Here is a 19,055-nt window from a genome sequence, read left to right as displayed (position 1 = left end):
AGTTTCATAGTATATGATATCGTCGTGTGTACGGCTGTGCAAAGTCTGGAACATTGGCTTTGCTCAGTCATACCATTCATTTGATGACAACTCTTTGCAATGGCACAGCCTCCGGTCGCGTCGAAGATATTTTCTGATATTGTTTGTAGATTCAATATGTCCCGCGTTATATCGACCATCCAATACGAGGCGCCTCGCCGGGTCCAGTACACAACCCCCCCCTACATTGCGCTCCATATTGGGGCTCTTCTGCTTGCGCTTTATGCAAGGCTTACAGAAGGAAAGCGGCGGCAGCGGCACCAGCGAGCATGTTCAAGCCAACCATGGCAGTGGGCATGGCCGCGCCAGGGGTGTCCGTGCTGGTGTCCGTGCTGGTCTCCTCCGCGCCACCATCCTCCTCACCATCCCCGCCAGGGCCCGCGGTAGTCGCAGGCGTCTCGGTGACGGTAGAGACGACAGCCGAGGTGGTCGTGACAGTGACCATGGCCGAGGTGGCGGCGGAGCTGCTCAGGTCGGGCGCGGTAGCCGTGGCCACGCTCCTGGTCTCCTCGACAATGGCCGTGCTGCTCGCCTCGGGCGCCGTGGCCGTGGCCACGGTCTTGGGCTCCTCCGTCTTCATGGGGTCGGACGCGAGGAAGCTGGGCGTCACGGTCTCGGTGCCCTGGTACAGGGGGCAGCCGGGGACGCTCTTGGGAGGCGCGCGGCCGCCGCCGCAGTCGACGAACTGGCAGATCTCGAGCGAGTCGGGGACGTACCAGACGATGCTCTGGTAGGTGTTGCCGTAGCCGGGCTCGGGACGCACCGTCACCCAGCTGGTGAACGAGGTGCAGCCGTCGAGGTCGGTCTTGGCGTAGACGGAGGCGGCGAGCGCCAGGGCGGCAGTGGTGTACTTCATATTTGCCTTTGGGGAAACGAGCGTGGTTGATGTCTGAGCGAGCGTCGGTGCGTACTTGAGAGTGCGTGTAGAATGAGTGTCGGTCGTGGCGGCTACTTCTCTCGGGAGGATGCCCTGCTTTATTATTTAATTCCCATGGAAAATCCGGCAGGCTTATGGCTGACATCGATCGGTGCCAAGTATCAGACTATAGTTAGCGGCAATCCATCAATCCACAACGGCTTGTCAGGGGCTGCCTCCTCGGACCTCGACCAACCGAAATGCTTCAGCCTCCAATTTCAGGTCGCTCCCGTCAGCACTGAGCAAGATGCTTGCTCGGCATGTTCCCCATTGGGATGGCCTTAAGACCCAGAGTCTAGGCCTAATACACCAGACTCCTGGGGCTGCCAAACGAATCCTGGCCAGCCTGAGCGTGCAGCAAGCCTCACGGATCGCGCCAGAGTCCAAACCTCCCGTCCAAAGCAATCTGATATTAATGATAGAGAGTGTGAATGATGTGCGCCTCCGTACCCGCCAAACCCGTAGTAAAAGTCGAGAGATTCCTGCATCCAGCCCGTCCAAATCGACAAAATGCAAATCAAACAAACCGTCGCACCCAGCCGATCCCTGCGGGAAGAAGCATACCAACAATGCGAGAGAAAGCACCTCAGAGCCCAACCCAACCAAACCATTCAAGCAAAGCACGTCCCTAGCCGACCCATCCCGTCCAGTCCCGTGTTTTTTGTCCTTGTCCATTTGCCCTCCGCCTGTCGTTTGTCGCCTTCTCCAAATGCTGCATTATCGCCAATCATGTCGTCCAGATCAAAGCCAAACATGGGTAGAAAATTCCACAGCAAAATCCTGTGCGCCAGGCCATCCTCTGGTTCCCAAGTGTTTCAATCTTGACCACCCACGTAAACATGTCAAATATAGCGCGCGCCGCATATCATCGTTGAACTTAACCCCATACGCTCGCCTGGGTGCCCAGGCCGGACTGTCCCCAGACACTGCTGCCGCCACGTCCCCAGCCGCCAGAAGAGCCCATAGGTGTGGTGGAGCGGTTGTTTTGCGAGTTCTGGTTGCCCTGCGCATTCGTCGGTGTGCCAGAGGGGCGAGTTCCTATGGGCGCCACAGAAGGCTTCGAGCCAGGTGCGAGATCATGCGAAGGCGAGGCACCAGTCGGGCTCGAGGTGCTGGTGCGGTTTTGAGGGCCGACGGCATTGTCAAACACCCTGTTGGTAGGGCCGGGCGCGTTGGGACTGGCGGTGCCGGAAGGACGGGAGCTTGGGTCCGCCGGTGCCGACTTGGGGTCAGCCCCGGAGCCGGGCGTGCCAATGTCGCCGATGCGCCCGTTGTTGTCAAAGGGAGAGGCGCCACGCAGGCTGCCGGGTCCGCTGGGGCCGGGAGCACCTGTGCGGATCTGTCCGTTCTCGTCGACATATGTGCTCTTGTCGGCAAATGGTCCTTCGCCGTACAGTGCGCTGCGCTGGCGAGCTATCAGCTCACGGGTCTCCTCCTCTGACATTTGCTTCTGCTGCGGCTGCTGGTTGGCGTTGTTGTTATTGGTGTTGGTGTTGTTACCAGTGCTGCTGCTGCTATTGTTGTTGTTGCTGTTGCCTACACTGGCACTGGGAGCCGGCGAGGCATCGGTCATTGCATCTACAGAGACAAACCGTTAGCCCACTGTCAACAAGAGTGCAACACGCAAGGGGTAGTAGAAGCCGGGTTGTCCATCCCCCCATTCGGCTCTCGGAGGGGGATGGCTTCTTTGTTTCAATTCTTTCTTTTTTTCTTTTCATGTCTCGTCTTGCTTATACTGCAGAGGGTGGCCTACTTCGTTGGTACTGCTGCTCCGTGTGCAGGTTGCGCAGCTCACGCTCACGCTGCGCCGCCATCCTACGCTTCGCCTGCATGACCTGTTCTGCCTCGTTCGAGCCACGCGAGGGCTGGTGACGCTGCGACGCGTAAAAGTTGTTCAAGTCACGGCCGGGCGGGCCAGGCGGACCGTCAAAGTGGTTCGAGTGCGGGCGCGAGCCAGGTCCATGCGATGACATGCGTCCTTCTATCCGGCAAACCGTCCATCAGTCATCCCTCCTCTCGAATATCTGCTGCGGTGCTGCTGCTTACCGAAGTCGGGCGTGCTTCGAGCCGAACCGGGTCCGTGGTGCATCGGCGAAAACTTGCGGCGGCCACCTGCCATGAAGCCCTTGCCGGACTTTTGGAGGTTTTCGTAGGCCCGGTCAACCTCTGGTCTCGTTAGCGCATTGATCGGGGAAAACAGGGGTTGTGCGCGCTCTTACCATCGAACTGGTACGAAAAGGCGTAGTCGTCTTGAGGCTGGGGAGCACTGGCGCCTGCATGGTCAGCGCTTCGTTCGAGTCTACCGCGGATGTTGGCATGGTGTGTACCTGCGCGCGTGGGTGTTGTGGCACCCTGGTGTTCCCAGTTGCTGCTGCCCTGCTGGCTGTTGGGGCCGGCCCATTGGGGACTGTCGTAGTAGGACATGTCTGCTCAGGGGGAGATGCACGGAACGCTGCGAGACGCCGTTAGCATGATTTCGAGGACTGTAGAGAAGTTTGTTGCGGTTGTGGGAGGGTGAGACAAGTCCGGCGCGGCCAACACACGACGTCAAGACTTTTCGAGGGGTCCAGCCGGTGTGTCGCAAATCCCGCGCCAAAACCCTCCCGCAACATCAAGGTCAGGACATACCAGTCGAGGACGGCAAATCGCGATCGAGTCAAAAAGAGTCTTGGTGATACTGCTGGAGCTGAGATTCTTTCTTGCTTCCAGCCAAAAAAAATTGGACCGCGCAAAAGCTCGACGCGACTCGCGAAAACCGAATTTCGTTCCAGGGACTTTGCTGCTCGTTCCAAATGCTCGCTGGTGTCCTTCGCTAGGCCGAACTCTGTGGTGGACGGCGGTCTGACAGCAACAACAGGTGCTATGCGCGCAGGAATAAGAATGCCTCCTCAAACCAAGTCCGCACGGAAAGGTTGAGTCGTTGAGTGTGATCGGAGTAGAAGCAGAGCGAGGAGAAGAGGAGAACGAGCAGGATGGATGAGCGATCTATTACGGTACGTACTCCGACGATGTCCCCAGTTGTGGCAGGCGCGATGATGATAGGGGATGATACTGGCACTGTGTGCTCCGGCTCTAATTGCCGTGATTGGGACAGTGCGACTCACGTTTGGGCCAGTCCATCAATCCCAAATGTGGGATGCCAAGAGTCCATAGTCATTTCGCACTGTACTCCAGGCGGTCCATTTTCCCGAACGGCCCCGACCTTCCGCGCCTTAGGCACTGCGGAAGACCGCTGTCGCGCGTGGGCACTGTGACCTGTTCTGTACCTTACCCAGCGCGAGGAAGGTCCAGTCGGCGCTCGCGTGATCGCGTTCTAATTCTAATTCTTCTCAATATGATGCGCATTGGGGAGATGATACTGGCGTCTAACAACAGCCTGCCGAAAGCTATCACAGATTCTGTCTCGTCACAAGACGGCGCTAGGAGCCTTCACGTCATTTCTTGGCTCTCCATCTTGTGGGGGTCCAAATTTCGGTCGATGTGCTGGCGGCACCTCCTTTTCATCTGCAGGCTGGGGATGTCCTTTTTCCTTCTTTCTCGGACACTCCAGGCCGGAATTGCACCCCACTCGTGTCGTTCGAGTTGGATCGGGTTGTCACTTTGTTTGACGATATCTTCGCCATATTGACAGAGTGGTAGCTTGTGTTGCTAGTCTTCATGTGTTTCCATTTTGGATTTGCGGCGACCTGCTGGGCAACTCAATGTGTGACCATACGACAATACCCGCGCGAAATGTGGCCTTGACGTATCTTCAAGTTGCGCCCCGGAAAGATAGACATCGGGGGCGCCCCGTCTCCTGTATGCCATTGTTCATCTGTGGATGGATATTGTAGAACGGTTCCTGTCAGTTTCCTGCGAACTTCACGTGCATGCATGCGTCTGCACCAAAGCGACGAACCGGCGACAAGGACTCTATTCCATGTCCGAGAAGCCATTGAGAAAGATATACTCCGTCTCACCTGGTATTAGGACCTTCCTTAACAGCAGTCTTATCGTCTCTGCCTTTGGGCTGTGACGATGCTGCCCTGCGCCCCTCTTGGTCGACTGAGCAGCGAAGGTAACACAGTGTCGCTCTGCTCAGCACGCCGCCCATCCTGCATACTCTTCCTGCATGCCACGTCCCAATCCGGCGCAATCACATCCGTGCGGAGAATGAAGCTTACCTTGTTGAAAATGTCATCATGGACCTGTTTGAATGCTCTGGGTCGGCGTTGGCTGATGAATCACGCCTACCCTGCGGCAGATTCTCTCGGAGTATGCAACATCGCTGGACCTGATAATGAGTGGAGAAAGTACTATGTGAAAAGAAATAACCTTGATCTGATGATTTAGAGCAAGATCCTCTTGGTTTTCCGAAGCACTACATCATTCAACACTGCATGGTTGGTTGACGGAGCCACATGGTACGTTCAGTCTTCTTAGTCGACTCGTGAGGTACATTGCCAGCAGTGGACTCAGAGAAATGCTGAAATTTCTTATGGATTTTCGAAGATTTCATATGAAAAAGTCTCGTACGAATTACGTATTCGGAATCGATGCCGTTGGGTAGGAAAGGAAGCGCCAGCCACTGGCGACCTTGTCAACGAACATACAGCCTTCCCCTGAAAGATGCACGTGAGTGCGGATTATTCCAAACATGAATGATATACGGGTTCATCAAGTATTACACAGCACAGGGCAACGAATCCAGACGGAATACTACAATCAGGCACAGAATCGCGAAAAAAGACCTCTCGGGTGCATAGTCAACCCACGCTTTGAGACGACGCGATTGGCCTCAGATATCGTGATGCGCTTTTCGAACCAATCCGAAGACTTCCACAGCTAGATCGATCTAGTCTGTCGATCAGTCAAGCGAATTGTGGGACTACCACACTACCCGAGGCCATATGGAGCCCCTGGTCATGGACCCCAGGCTCCAGAGCCCAGTCCCTGAAGTTGTGCGGCTCCATGTTGTGCACATCAATAGGGGACAACGTGTTGTATTCGAGGTGTTGGTGTAACGTGGAGCCTCGAGAAGAAAATTGTTCATGTAAAAGTTGCATAGCATCGAGCGATCGATGGCTCATGGCATTGTGTTCATGAAAGTGTTACGCCTATGCAACTCCTTCAAGAAGGGAACTCCATAAGCTCTAAATAGGACAGAATGGAAAGCCATGCAGTGATCGAAATATAAAAGAGAAACACAAGAACACAAGGTCGTTCAAGTTCTTTCAAATCTATCATCTCTGTACGTAGTGGCTCGTGCAGAACATGAAGTGAAGGACCAGACGTTTGAATAGGGTTCCGAGCCATGCCTAGGACACTGCTGTATAATCCCACCCACACATCTGGCAATCCCATGTGTCTAATCGAGGTAGGCCTCAAATATCTCTTGGTACTTCTCGCGCATATCCTCATCGCCAATCCAGACATCCTTGGCCCGGTCCACGATCTCAACGTTGGTGCCAATGAAAGTGGCAACCATCCCGAGGCCGAAAGCGTCCTTGTCGATGAAAACGTGCTCGTCAGGCTCGACAACCTCGAGGTAGTATGGATGTGACAGCATGGCCGTCAGGACCTCGGGGGATTCGTACAGAAACATGGCGATGCCGTCAAAGTCCACCAGCTCATCGGATGCTGGGGCTGAAGCCCCTCCCTCGGTAGGGAGGATCTGGCCGCCAACCTGGATCTATTGAATTGCATGTTAGTCATTGCATTTTTGTGGGAGAGGCCTTTCTGGTGACAACTTACTTGCTGGTATCTGCTAATGTTGAGGTGTGTGGCAAGAGGGGCGACCTTGGGCGCATGCTGTTCTTGCCAGTAGGCCCAAAACTCTTCGCGTGTAAATTCAGGATGCCTCTTGACATATGTGACCATTTGGGTCAGGCCGGTGTTCGAGTGGCAGTCGGAGGCCTGGACCGTGCCCAGCAGGCAAGCTGCTACAGCCAACGTGCTTTGAAGGAAGTACATGGCTAGTGATATAAGGCGCTGCCTGCGCTAAGAAGTGCCTTGGGTGTAAGACAAAAGATGTGCAAGTAAGACGTGTCTCGCAGATGAAGAGATCAACAAAAGCGAACGGGCTTCTTGTGCGGCACGGATCTGGCCTGTTTAAGTCCATTCCTCGGCTGCATGGCAATTTGATGCAGACATTGCTGGTGCATGCAGCATGAAAGTGCCTCGCCTCGAGTGCCCCCGGGCCTTCACATATTGCATGGCTTGCATGCAGCTACCTATCATGTCATCCCCGTCCAGCAGCACAGCCAGCATGCTGCTACATGACTCAAGCACGACTTCCCAAAGAGGCTGGATGTGCCGTCAATATGGAGGTCACTAGGAAGGCCGCATTTTTGGGTGTTTTTCACTAGGCAAGATCAACGCTACTACAAATATATGTGCTCGTTTGTGGTTGCGTTGCTGACGACTCGAGTCGAGACAGGGTGACCTCAATGGAGTGCATTAGTATGATCACTCATCAGGATGCCAGAAATCGTCTGTCCAGCCAACGAGGACAGCAAGGTCCATGTTCTTTCTCGTACACATGCAGAGCCATGGGTATATACGCAAATCACCGTATGCAGCACTTCTCCGCCCCCGGTCCTTTCCTTTTCTTCTATTCGGCCGGGGCACCGGACACGGCATGCCCAGCCCCCACGCTGCTCCCGGTCACATTGTCTAGCGCCAACAGCTTGGTTGCAGATCCGACGTCTCCAGCCAACATATTAAGCTTCTTTCAACGTGTATGGCTCATTCGAAGCCGAGAGCATAAATCACAACATTCTCTGCCTTCCTATTCTAGTCCGGGCCCAGCTGTGAAACCAGGGGGTTTATATCGGGCAGTAGCAAGGGCCGCCAGACCCGTTGCTCAAGCACAGCTGTCTGGTAAGTTCATGCTCTTGACGGGTTTATCACTGGCATAATGATTCGGTGAAAGATGTTCCACCCTGGCGCCAGAGTCCTGCAATGTACGTCCGTGCTGCAGTGAGCTGGAGGAAATCGACTGACGCGGTCAATGAGCCACGCAGCTTGCTTGGACTGCAATCTGCAAATCAACATCCTTGGTTTTATGTGCACTTTTATTTGCTGAAATCAGTAGGGATCATCGCCTGTTCCAAGATGAATTCTTCAGCTCGTCCCTGGAACCAACACCCAGGTTCCCAAGATTCTGGGGGGTCGGATCATTACAAAGTGTACATGCAAGCCCTTTCAATATTGCTGCTGCACTGACCGCCACCTGTCATTGAACCTGTGACCTGACGATTCTACCGTGATACGATCCGCGGTTCTGCAGCCTTCCACTGTCCTGTGACGTCCCAACCATGTCGGGCTTCCCAGTCACCGATGGCATCACAACCTTTCTCGACCCGACAGGCCACGACGTCGACTTTGAGAACCCCCAAAGCCAGAACAAGTATGACCACTTTGCGATCACTGCTGTGCTGGGATCACTGGCCCTGTTTTGTCTCTGCCAACGACTGTACACGAAACAATTCATTTTGACTGGCCTTCAAATCGATGATGGTATGACGATTGACGACGCTGCTCGCTGCCAGCTGGAGAACGTAGGCTAATCGGGCAGGGCTCATCACTTTGGCTTGGATAGCGTCTGTGGTGATGCAATCCGTGCAAATATGTGAGAACAATGCATTGGTGTGGATGGAGGCGATTGCTGACAATACCCCTTTATCCGTAGGGTCTATATCAATTGGGGGTCTCTGCCACCATGCGTGGGAAATGCCGATCCAAGTATTCGAAAAACACATGCTGGTAGGTCTAAGAATCAAACGTGAACATGTCCTATCACGCTGACCCTTTGCGTGCAGAGCTCTTACATTGTCGCCCCCTCTTCATCACTTGCAATGGACTCAGCAAAGCATCCCTCCTCATGTTCTACCTCCAGATCTCACCCCAAAAGTACTTTAGGATCGCCATCTGGGTAGCCATCGGTATGGTTGCGACGTACACGATCGTCATTGCCGGCCTGCTGCTGTTCGCCTGCCGACCGATTCGGGCAGCATGGGATCCATATCTCATGGCTGATGGGGACCGTCTTGACACAGCGGCGCTATACATCGCGATCGCCATTGCCAACATTGTGTCAGATGTGGTCTTGTTCATTATTCCCATCCCCACGCTCTGGGGGTTGAAAATGCCCGTGGCGCAGAAGATTGGAGCTGCTGCCATGTTCGGTATTGGTTCCATGTAAGTCATCTTCTTTTGTGAGGGAAGTTCTGTCTGACATGTCAGCACCGTGGCAACGTCTATTGTCCGCATGGTCTATCTGCCTTTGCTTTTAGGAGCTACCGACATTCCCTGGGTCGCTGCCCCAGCCAACGTGTGGTCGTGAGTCTTTTAAATCTGCCCTTGGCGAGGGATCTGCTGACAAAGTTACAAGATTTGTCGAAGTCAACCTGTTTATCATCTGCGGTTCGATGCCCACGCTTCGAAAATTCCTAAAGCGATTCATACCCAAGCTTTTCGACTCGCTAGGTTCGAGGCCGTCCCAGGCGACTCCCTACCTCGTGTCCGGCAGCAAGCTCACTCGCGGGCACCGGACGGGATATAGTCAGTTCGGTGGTTATGCGATGGAAGACATGCCAGACGGCCGAGGAGGTTTCAAGGAAAACGCTGGATCTGCAACAGCCAACGTCAGTCAGGCCACTGGAAAGAACGAGTCAACGGCGACTGTTGTTGGAGAAGACAACGTTAGCGAGGAAGCGATGTTGAAAGGCTGAACTCGTGCTGTTTTATTCTCATCATGAGCGCGCCAACCCAATATTGGGCTAGAAGTATTCACAGTCATGTAAATAAAGGCAATTCAAGTCATGTCGGATACCAAGCGCTCGAGCTCCTCAGAATGCAATCCTTCTCCACGGGTATCATCCCACGACGCACGCGAGTCTGTCCAGATACTAGTGAGACTTGTGTAATCGCTCAGGTTCTGCAGCTCAGCTGGCATACGATGACCGAAGCTCGTGCCGTTGGCATCTTCCTCGACCAGATGCATAAACCGTCCACTCAGGTCATCAAAGGCCTCGTAGAGCCATTTGCCTCGATTCCAACGATCACTCAAGGCCCGCAGGATGTACAAAATGTCCTTAATTGTTGTCCACAGGTCCAGCGGACGAACCTGCATGCGCCGCGCTTCTTCGCTAGCCTGCAGTCGCCAATAGCAGTGCAAGACAATCAAGCCGATCCAGTAAGCTTTCTCGGCTGCAATCTGCACGTAGAAAATGGAGTTTGTCTGGACCAGATCCCGATACAGTGTGGTGAAGGCAGTGGCTGCTTTCCATAGCTCGCCAACCTCGGCGACCGATCTGTGAGGCAGCAAAGGGCAGGGACGGAGGAGGAGAATACGACCCATGAGCCATTCACTACGCAGCAAAGTCTGGTTGAGCGCTGCTGAGTTCGTATCGTGCCAGGCGGAGAGCTTCTGCCCAAGGCGTGCGACAATCGTTGCCGGGTCTGGGGAGTCGGAGCTCGGTGCAGCCTTTAGATAGTCATATATCTCTGATTGAATCTGCAGGATACGATACCGTTGGAGGTATCCGTGGATCTCAGCTTCGTTGGCTGTTGTCTCGATTCGAAAGGTTGGAAGAGCGACATTGATCACCGCGTCCGAAATCTCCTGCGCGCGGCTGCAGCCTATGCTCATGGAACGGTCGAAAGAATACATGCTCCACCAGAGTCGTCTCCGGGTCTCGAGCAAACTCTCGCTAAGTTTGTCGACGTCTCGAGGATCCTGATGGAGACCCAGGTCGACGCATATGCGCATGCCGACGCCGATCAAGTACCATACATCCAGCAATGACGGGTTTAATGTGGCAAACTGAATCAGGAATAGAAGTGACTGGACGCCGACTATCGAGTTGGGCAGGATGGCGAATTCTCGGAATGATAGGGCTGCTTGGAACAGCTTTCGGGCCTGGTTGGAGCTCGTGCTGTCGGCACTGCGAGAGAGGCTGGACACGGATATGGCCAGTACGTGAAGCACGGTGAAGAAGCTATACCCGTAGCTATGAGACGACGTGTTGCAGCTCCCAATGCTCGGTGAGAGGACAGCCTCCGGATCGATGGGTGGTGTCGGATTATGTGCCCCAGCTTCGAAGTGTGGTAGTGCGTAGACTTGCTCGAACTGGGCCCACAGTCCTTGTATAGAGAAGAAGGGCAGTCGTGGGTAGACATGAGCCAGATAGTGCTGTATCAATTTGACAGCAAGAGACCGTTCTGGAAGAAAAGATGCTGGATCCTCCAGGTTGGGCACTTGGGACAGGTGGGATGCAATCGAGAAAGACGGATAGCCCATACTCGCAGTAGACAATGCGACGGTAGACAGCGTAATACCATCATGCGTGGAGGAATATGTTGATGCCATGATCGGAAGGACGCCAATGTCTGCTATGAGGGAGTCGATGGCGCTCTGCGAGGCAGACGAGTGTGCAGTAGGTTGCCCACCATGGCCTCTGCTGTCTGGGTCTGGTCCAGCATGACCTCTAGAGGCGGCCCGATGATGTTCGAGGGTTCTCTGAAGGCTCTCGATCCGTGACTGTAGATATGTTGGGTAGTCTCGCCCGCGATTAGACCGGAGCGAGCAGCTGGCCTGTCGACCAAACTTCGCACAGCCGCCACAAGCAGGACTGACACCATCACACTTGCGTCACGTCAGCGCACGTGTGGCGAGCATGGTTCACTGAGGATGACTGACTCGTATTTTGCGTGCTTTGCAAAAGGAACAGGCGGAGAAGATCTGGGATACCTGCAGCGCCGCACGTCTCCGTGGACGCGTCATGTCCTCGGTCGTTTGCATCGTGCATGTGCCCTACGGCATGAGACGGTGCGAGACAGGACAAGCGATGTTGAGACAGAAAGAGACGAGACATGGTCCCGAGTCTCCGACATGGATGAGAACTGAATGAGAGGATCTCCGTACTTCGTGTATGACTAGGGGACCCTGCGAGTTAAGGAGATGTCCGCCCACGTCGCGTGGACATTTGCGGAGAATGTGGAGTGAATGCGGGAATAAGCGGGGAGCACAGACGGAACCGCCGATGATGGATAGCTTAGTTAAAAAGTTAACTAAAAAAAAACTAAAGTTCACTATCCTGCTATACTAGTCGTCCCCCACAGGCCGTTAACATCACTCCACCGTCGCTACTTTATCTTTAGGAGATTAACGTTTAACCCAAGATTTGAGCATTATTGAGGATAATAGTACGAGAGATAATTAGAAGATTATGGGTTTGACCAACGATCAAACTATTTGTGGAAAAGATAAATGTCACGGATTGAGCAATAGGTAGTTAGGAGGGAACCTTGCCGACGTCTCTGTTCAACACTTCTTCATCAGAGCGCTGGATCCGACTCTAACATCATGGCTTTTATTGCTCTATCGAATGACAGGACCGGACTATGCCCTTCTCACATTGACCGATGTAAAAACTCCCTTTAACTCTCTAGAGTGTTATAAATAGTTCAGGTAAAGACTATTTGCCGGCAGGGTGGGGTATTTTTGACTCTCAGCGCAACCGTGGCAAAGGGGCTAACGAGGCTCAGCTCCTAACTCAGTATCTTTTTGAAATTCTCGATGCACATATATTTGTAAAATGTGCCCTATCTATTTGTGCCCCTTGAGCATGCCAGTTCTAGGATGGCATCCAACGTACTCGAAGAACTGTTGCTCGGGCTTCAACACCAGCACCTCGTGGAAGACTCGCAAGGTCAGGTTATTATTGAGCTTCTTCGCATATTGGAAGAACCCTCCAAAGATGGCAAGGTGGGTGGGATGGTCTTTGCACCAGCTCTCCAGGGACGCCAGGTCGTCAAAGTAGGCGAGACCAAACGTCCGATCCTGGTCAGCCTTGGGTTGAGAGGGGCTTGATACGATGACCAAGAATCGGCAGTTGTAGCAGCCAACCTCTTCACCTTGGTCTCGCAGGAAGTCCATTCCTTTGATCAGGACTGGGTGCATTGTCTCGAGGTACAGCTTGCGCTCCTCGGCGGTCGTGGCCAGCCAATCTTGCCCCGAGCGAATGACTGTGAGGTTGTTCTTACCAGAGACTCGAACACGCTGCTCTCGTAGGCCATTGGTGTTGATCTTGCTAGGGGTCTCGAACGCGTCACTGGTTAAATCATCTTTCTGGGCCGCCGGCAACCGATCGCGCATGCTTCCCCAGTATGCGTGCTGCTGTACCTCGCCGCTCCAGCTGTCTCTCATATGGCCCGAGCCTTCCGGGGTCTTGGTATTGAATATAGTCTCCAGACGATCGACGCTGGGGAAAAAGAGCTCAAGGAACAGGCCGTGACCGTACGAATCCGGCTGGACTTGCCCCCACCATGTCTGGAAGCCAGATCCCGATGCCCAAGCCTCGTACTGGTCCTTGCTGGGCCAGTACGCGAAAGCCAAGATGTTGTAGAAACCCTGGTTGTCTGTGACTGCGGCCCACTCCGAGAAAGAAGGAGGGCTTCTCTCTGACTTCAGGAGGGAAGTGACCTTGGACGGAGCGTCAGGTCGGGACCTGGACTCGAAATCGGAGGTCGACTTGTACTGCAGGCCAATGATGGCCATGACCAAATCTTTGGCATTTTCGGGGAATCGGACGCTGTATGAGGGGTATGCAGGGGCGAAATCGGCGGAAGGAGTCTTTGTTGGCTTGGAGCGTTGGCACCGGAGGTGCTCAGGGATAGCGTTGTCAAGCTCAGCCATTGCGAAGGTCTTGGATATGTCTTGCCGCGAATGCCTGTAGGAGAGAGGGGTAATTATATCGGCTTGGTAGTCACAGAAGTCAGAGGGATTGAAGATGACCTGCCCTCTTCACACCGTCATGCCTCTATGGGCTGAATGTAACCTTGCACAGTGCAGGTCCTCGAAGGATCCTATTCATAGCCCCAGACTCAACTCGGACCATGCAGCGTGGGGTCAAATCTCGGGACCACGGCCAATAACCGACACAACAAAGCCAGCGACCCAGTGATGCAAAGTGCGATGTAACCAACGGACAGATAAAAAAAGGGTCCATGACTGATAATTACGGTGAGGCTGTGGGAAGTCGACATATAATTCCCTTTATGGTGGTCTCCATCCAAGTTGGCAAGTCTTCAGCCAGTGTACTAGCTACACTAGCCGATGCTTTCATCAGAAAAATGGACTATTAGATCCATGTGGAAGGGAGCAAACCGTCGCTGGCGACTTGCGGGCCTCTGCTTTTCCCTCGCTTTGGACGCTGGTCTGAGACACTACGCTTCAAAGGGGCAGGGGATGGATCCGACAGCATGGAGAGAAAATTACTCTGCATAGTCGCACTGTTCGTCAGGGGTGTCAAGAGGTTAGTATAATGCAGATGCCTGACCGTTACGCTCTCCGCGTAAACTTTTACACCAAACAAACACTCGCCATATTGTTACCTACTCCGAAAAAGGAAGTCCAACAATGGGAGCAACGCCTTTCCAACTCGAGGCTTGGACCGAGTATGGCATTGGCCTGCTGGTCCTCTTCGCTCGAATCATCTACCGATCCATCACCCTTGGGAAACACTGGGAAGGCGATGACTATTTTGCCGTCGTATCCGTCTTCTTCTGGACGGTGAGTAGAAAAATGGTCGATGATTTGGGCACAGCGAGATAGGAGTTGACAAGGCTTAGGCTGAACTTTGTATGCTCGAGCTGATCGGGCAAAATGGCGCCATCACAGGATTGACCCAGGAGGTTGCCGAGGCACTCAGCGAGGAGCAGAGACAGGGCATTGTCTTTGGCAGCAAATGTCTCCTAGCAGGTTGGTGTTTGTACGTGACCTTGATCTGGTGCCTCAAGGCATGCATGCTCTTCCTGCTGGGCAGGATCACGACCAACCTCAACCAACAGCGCTTTGTCCAGCTCACGGCGTGGACTTGTGGAGCGGCCTATGTCGCGACCATCATAGTTATCCTGGCTCGTTGCGCGCCGATACACAAGACATGGCAAATCCTGCCCATACCTAGCGGTCAGTCCATGCGCGCGCAAGCTAAGCCAATGTGGAGGAATCAGTGAGAACCAGACACTGACGGCGGTGCAGATGCGTGTTCCAAGAACATTCCCAACTACTATGCCCTCGTCGTCACGAACCTGACGACCGACATCATGATTGTTTCGATCCCGATCCCGCTGCTGTGGCAAGTCCAAATGCCGCCTTTACGCAAGCTCATGTGTGACCTGTGGCTCTGCACGGGCGTCTTCATCGTAGTGGCAACGCTTCTTCGATGCATCCTGTGTCTGCGGCAGGCCGACGACATCAACGTCGGCACGATTTGGTCGATCCGCGAAACGGTACGTTAGCGCCCTGGCTTCCATATTCTTTGAAGAACTAGCGAACTGACTCACTTTCTAAAGTTTGTCGCCATCATCGCCGTGAACTTACCTGTATTGGGTCCCTGGATCACAAAGACGGTCAGTGCTGTTCGCTCAAAGGGATCACAGGGTCACGAGTCGGGGATGAACCCGAACAAGAGCGACCACCTGGTCACGATTGGAAAGCAAAGCAACCGCTTGGAGCGGCTCAATAAGGACGGACGTGGTTGGACAAACATCGATACGGAAAGTGAGGAAAGGATCATTCCCGAGCGGTCTTGAGGATTGATAGTCTCGGTAAGACATAAACGACAATTACGATGCATATCTGATGTTTACTACACGCCCACATGTCCTCCGGTTTATCTTCGATTGTCGTCCTCATGGAGGACAATCCAAAGCCATCTCGTCCGAGCTCGTGGGGAGCATGAATAGAGGCCCTTCAAGCGAGAGGAGAACTAAAGGGGTCCCCAGTGGAGATTAGTATGCAGTTCGATTTGTTGACCAATGGCGTTGTCTGCAAGAATGCTTGTAGCCCTCTGTTGTGTCTCTTCCGTGCCTCTAGCCGCATCTTAGCATCTTAGCTGCATGTGGAGTGAATGCGGGGACAAGCGGGGAGCGCAGACGGAACCGCCGATGATGGATCAAGGAACCGAGACCATCTCGTGTTCAGCTTCCAAGAAACGGGGGCTCCGTCTGTAGATCGGCTGGACGGTCCTGTTGTTGCGGTCGGACGTTTGTGAGAGAAGGTGGGCGAATTATCATATATTATACTAAGAATTATGGCTCTGTCGTCGAGTGACTGCACTGAAGCCGGGAACTGCTGGATCATCTTCGCGTGTCCAACTTAGACCTGCTCAAAATCATCACCATGGCCCCAGCCAGACTCACAGAAGACCCTGTTCTCCGGCGCGAGCCTGCCACCCAGAGTCGCCAATTCCAAAGCCAGAAACTCAATGTTGATCTTTGTGTCTGCGGCGGTGGCTTATCGGGCACTATTGCCGCCATCGCAGCGGCGCGCAATGGCGTGTCCGTGGTCCTCATCCAGGATCGACCCGTCCTGGGAGGCAATGCCAGCAGCGAGGTTCGACTCTGGATTCTGGGGGCGACCTCGCACATGTTCAACAACAACCGCTACGCCAGAGAGGGTGCTCTTGTCGACGAGATCCTGCTCGAGAACCTGTACAGAAACCCAGAAGGCAACCCATTGATCCTCGACACGGTCCTTCTCGAGAAAGTGCAGCAAGAGCCAAATATCCAGCTGTTTCTGAACACTGCGCTTGTTGGCTGCGAAAAGGACGGAGACAGAATCGACCAGATTCAAGCATTCTCATCGCAGTCTTCCCTTCTCTTCAACATCAAGGCCCAGCAATTCATCGACTGCACAGGCGACGGCGCCCTGTCTTTCCTGGCTGGAGCTCCATTCCGTGTGGGCGCAGAGCAGGAGGATGAGTTTGGCGAGAAGTTCGCGCCATCTTCAGAGTACGGACATCTGCTAGGACACTCCATCTACTTCTACACAAAAGACACTGGGCGCCCTGTCAAGTTTGTGGCCCCCGCATACGCCTTGAAGGATGTCGAGTCTGAGATCCCGCGTTTCAAGAGCTTCACCACCAAAGAAATGGGGTGCAGGCTGTGGTGGCTGGAGCATGGCGGGCGCCTCGACACGGTGCATGACACGGAGCAGATCAAATGGGAGCTCTGGAAAGTCGTGTATGGCGTTTGGGATTACTTCAAGAACTCGGGTCGCTTCCCCGATGCCGAGAACCTGACGCTTGAATGGGTCGGAACAATCCCAGGAAAGCGAGAGAGCAGGCGATTCAGTAGGTCGCGGTCTGCAGGCATATTGTTCCTATCAGTCTCTAATCGTTTACAGTGGGACCTACCATCATGACGCAGCAAGACGTGGTCGAGCAACGATATCACTCAGACGCTGTCTCCTTGGGCGGTTGGTCCCTGGACCTTCATCCAGCAGATGGTGTGTACTCTGAGGTTGACGGCTGCACGCAATGGCACTCCAAAGGTAAAGTGACTTCCATGCTCAACACTGGATTATGAACGCTGACACTCTGTCCCAGGTGTCTATCAGATCCCCTTCTCGTCCATGATCTGCTCGCAGACTCCTAACCTGATGTACGGTGGGCGTACGCTATCTGCTACGCATGTCGCTTTTGCGTCGACCAGAGTCATGGCCACATGCGGCGCAAATTCCAACGCTCTTGGCATGGCAGCAGCTCTGTGTAAGAGAAAGGCCGTCGACCCTGCTCAACTACTGGTCAAGGACAACATGAAGCTACTCCAGCAGGAGCTCATGCGGTTCGGCCAATACATCCCAGGCTTCAAGCTCAAGGATCCCGAGGACTTGACTCACCGAGCCCATTTTCAAGGCAGCTCAGGAGATTTTGAGCCTGCCAGCTTGCCAAACAATGGACCTCCAAAAGTGCTCACCAGGAGCCTTGCCCAGATGCTACCTTTGCCCGAAGGGCCCGTGCCCATCATATCGGTGACAGCAATGTCGGTGGAGAAGACGACACTGAAAGTACAGCTCCGCGGATCCAAAAAGGCATACAACTATTCTCCTGAAGTCATCCTCGGGGAAACGTCATTCGAGCTTGCTCCTGGGGAGCACGAGCTGTCCATCGACCTGCAAGTGAAGAACCCCCAGACACAATACGTTTTCCTGTGCTTCATGCAGAACGAGTCGGTGGCACTGTGCACGACTCAAACTCGTGTTTCCGCCCTCATGACCGTCGAACACGAGTGCACTCAAGAACCGCCAGATGATGTGGGTGTCGACACCTTTGAGCGCTGGACACCCGTCAGAAGACCCATGGGGCACAACCTCGCCTTGAGCATCGACCCTCCACTCAAAGCATGGTCCGTGGACAATATCCGTAACGGCGTGGCACGTCCCACTAAAAGGACGAACTGTTGGGTGCCGGTTCCTGATAGCGATGGCAGGAAGATGCTGCAGTTGAACTGGGACCAGCCTGTCAAAATTGGACGAGCTGTGGTGTCCTTTGACACTGACTTTGACCACGCTCTTGAATCTGTTCTGCGGGGTCATCCGGAGAGGAGCGTACCCTTTTGTGTCAAGAAGTGGCGTCTCATTGATCTCTCAGAGGAGGGACAAGAGAGTGTTCTATACACAGAGGATGACAATCACCTTTCTCGAAGAGAGGCCGTCATTGAATCGGCACGAATGGTAAGCAAGTTGGGTATCGAGATTATAGAGCTCAACGGGGACACAAACTATGAGGGAGGTATCTTTGAGGTTCGTATCTATGACGAGTAGGCATTTTGAATATCAACAAAATAGCATGTGTGCTCTTCCCAGAGTCCAAAACTTGATCTGCCATTGGAGTGCCTGGCTGCCGCAGAATAAGACACGCCCACCGTTCTCTGGTAAGAATTTGCTCAGGTCTGTCTGCTCCATCCGACGACCTACACAGGTGAGATGGCCGGCAGACGCTTGCTTGAGCTTCTTCATCCGAGATGACAAAGCAGCTTCGACGCTTGCCACTGGCGTTGCGCTCGCGCCAATGCCTTGCGTTACAAAGATAGAAATGGACGACCACTGCGTAGGACTGAGCATTCCTGTCTCGAGTGCATACTCGATGATCCCAAAGTCATCCCTGTGCACACTGCAGAATAGAGGAGGAGGGTGCACATGATGTCCGTTCAACGCACCGGGGGATGTCATTGCTAGGAAACAGGCAAGGCCCGAGCCGCCGGCCACACAGATTGCTCCCTCATCAAATTTCAGTACTTCCGTAGGATAACCTCCGTCGATTTCAATAAG

The 19,055-nt window shown here is 53.8% G+C and overlaps 9 protein-coding genes across 9 annotated transcripts; 3 read left to right on the top strand and 6 right to left on the bottom strand.

The window, feature by feature from the left end:
- Window positions 1-271: 271 nt before the first annotated feature.
- F5Z01DRAFT_676002 (uncharacterized protein) lies at window positions 272-895 on the bottom strand (the record flags this gene model as incomplete). Its single annotated transcript, XM_046265199.1, has 1 exon — window positions 272-895. One exon carries the CDS (start codon window positions 893-895, stop codon window positions 272-274), a length of 624 nt encoding a protein of 207 aa, XP_046116448.1.
- A 127-nt stretch (window positions 896-1,022) lies between these two features.
- Window positions 1,023-1,731, bottom strand: F5Z01DRAFT_232533 (uncharacterized protein). The gene has a single exon (XM_046258320.1). It carries the CDS (start codon window positions 1,628-1,630, stop codon window positions 1,121-1,123), a length of 510 nt encoding a protein of 169 aa, XP_046116447.1. The 5' UTR covers window positions 1,631-1,731; the 3' UTR covers window positions 1,023-1,120.
- A 101-nt stretch (window positions 1,732-1,832) lies between these two features.
- On the bottom strand, window positions 1,833-3,379 carry F5Z01DRAFT_638392 (uncharacterized protein; the record flags this gene model as incomplete). The annotated part of the gene is made up of 4 exons (XM_046262362.1): window positions 1,833-2,533; window positions 2,709-2,936; window positions 3,002-3,121; window positions 3,175-3,379. 4 exons carry the CDS (start codon window positions 3,377-3,379, stop codon window positions 1,833-1,835), a joined length of 1,254 nt encoding a protein of 417 aa, XP_046116446.1.
- A 2,784-nt stretch (window positions 3,380-6,163) lies between these two features.
- On the bottom strand, window positions 6,164-7,005 carry F5Z01DRAFT_232427 (EthD domain-containing protein). Its single transcript, XM_046258319.1, has 2 exons — window positions 6,689-7,005; window positions 6,164-6,626 (listed from the first exon to the last, which is right to left on the bottom strand). Exons 1-2 carry the CDS (start codon window positions 6,905-6,907, stop codon window positions 6,303-6,305), a joined length of 543 nt encoding a protein of 180 aa, XP_046116445.1. The 5' UTR covers window positions 6,908-7,005; the 3' UTR covers window positions 6,164-6,302.
- Window positions 7,006-8,253: 1,248 nt separating this feature from the next.
- On the top strand, window positions 8,254-9,669 carry F5Z01DRAFT_682666 (uncharacterized protein; the record flags this gene model as incomplete). Its single annotated transcript, XM_046265781.1, has 6 exons — window positions 8,254-8,455; window positions 8,538-8,567; window positions 8,628-8,701; window positions 8,760-9,136; window positions 9,182-9,277; window positions 9,330-9,669. The coding sequence occupies 6 exons, from the start codon at window positions 8,254-8,256 to the stop codon at window positions 9,667-9,669; spliced, it is 1,119 nt and encodes a 372-aa protein (XP_046116444.1).
- Window positions 9,670-9,752: 83 nt separating this feature from the next.
- On the bottom strand, window positions 9,753-11,861 carry F5Z01DRAFT_726899 (fungal-specific transcription factor domain-containing protein; the record flags this gene model as incomplete). The annotated part of the gene is made up of 2 exons (XM_046266661.1): window positions 11,640-11,861; window positions 9,753-11,585 (listed from the first exon to the last, which is right to left on the bottom strand). The coding sequence occupies exons 1-2, from the start codon at window positions 11,739-11,741 to the stop codon at window positions 9,753-9,755; spliced, it is 1,935 nt and encodes a 644-aa protein (XP_046116443.1). The 5' UTR covers window positions 11,742-11,861.
- Window positions 11,862-12,543: 682 nt separating this feature from the next.
- Window positions 12,544-13,637, bottom strand: F5Z01DRAFT_690777 (hem-containing dehydratase protein; the record flags this gene model as incomplete). Its single annotated transcript, XM_046266132.1, has 1 exon — window positions 12,544-13,637. The coding sequence occupies one exon, from the start codon at window positions 13,635-13,637 to the stop codon at window positions 12,549-12,551; it is 1,089 nt and encodes a 362-aa protein (XP_046116442.1). The 3' UTR covers window positions 12,544-12,548.
- Window positions 13,638-14,360: 723 nt separating this feature from the next.
- Window positions 14,361-15,535, top strand: F5Z01DRAFT_675996 (uncharacterized protein; the record flags this gene model as incomplete). The annotated part of the gene is made up of 4 exons (XM_046265198.1): window positions 14,361-14,513; window positions 14,573-14,909; window positions 14,982-15,232; window positions 15,296-15,535. 4 exons carry the CDS (start codon window positions 14,361-14,363, stop codon window positions 15,533-15,535), a joined length of 981 nt encoding a protein of 326 aa, XP_046116441.1.
- Window positions 15,536-16,124: 589 nt separating this feature from the next.
- Window positions 16,125-18,548, top strand: F5Z01DRAFT_744379 (FAD dependent oxidoreductase-domain-containing protein; the record flags this gene model as incomplete). Its single annotated transcript, XM_046266918.1, has 3 exons — window positions 16,125-17,076; window positions 17,130-17,231; window positions 17,332-18,548. The coding sequence occupies 3 exons, from the start codon at window positions 16,125-16,127 to the stop codon at window positions 18,546-18,548; spliced, it is 2,271 nt and encodes a 756-aa protein (XP_046116440.1).
- Between the last annotated feature and the right edge of the window lie 507 nt (window positions 18,549-19,055).

This window comes from Emericellopsis atlantica (genome assembly GCF_019669845.1).
Source record: "Emericellopsis atlantica unplaced genomic scaffold F5Z01scaffold_21, whole genome shotgun sequence".
Lineage (NCBI taxonomy): Eukaryota > Fungi > Ascomycota > Sordariomycetes > Hypocreales > Bionectriaceae > Emericellopsis > Emericellopsis atlantica.
Note: the sequence above shows the minus strand (reverse complement) of the source record. Positions and strands in the feature narration are given on the sequence as shown.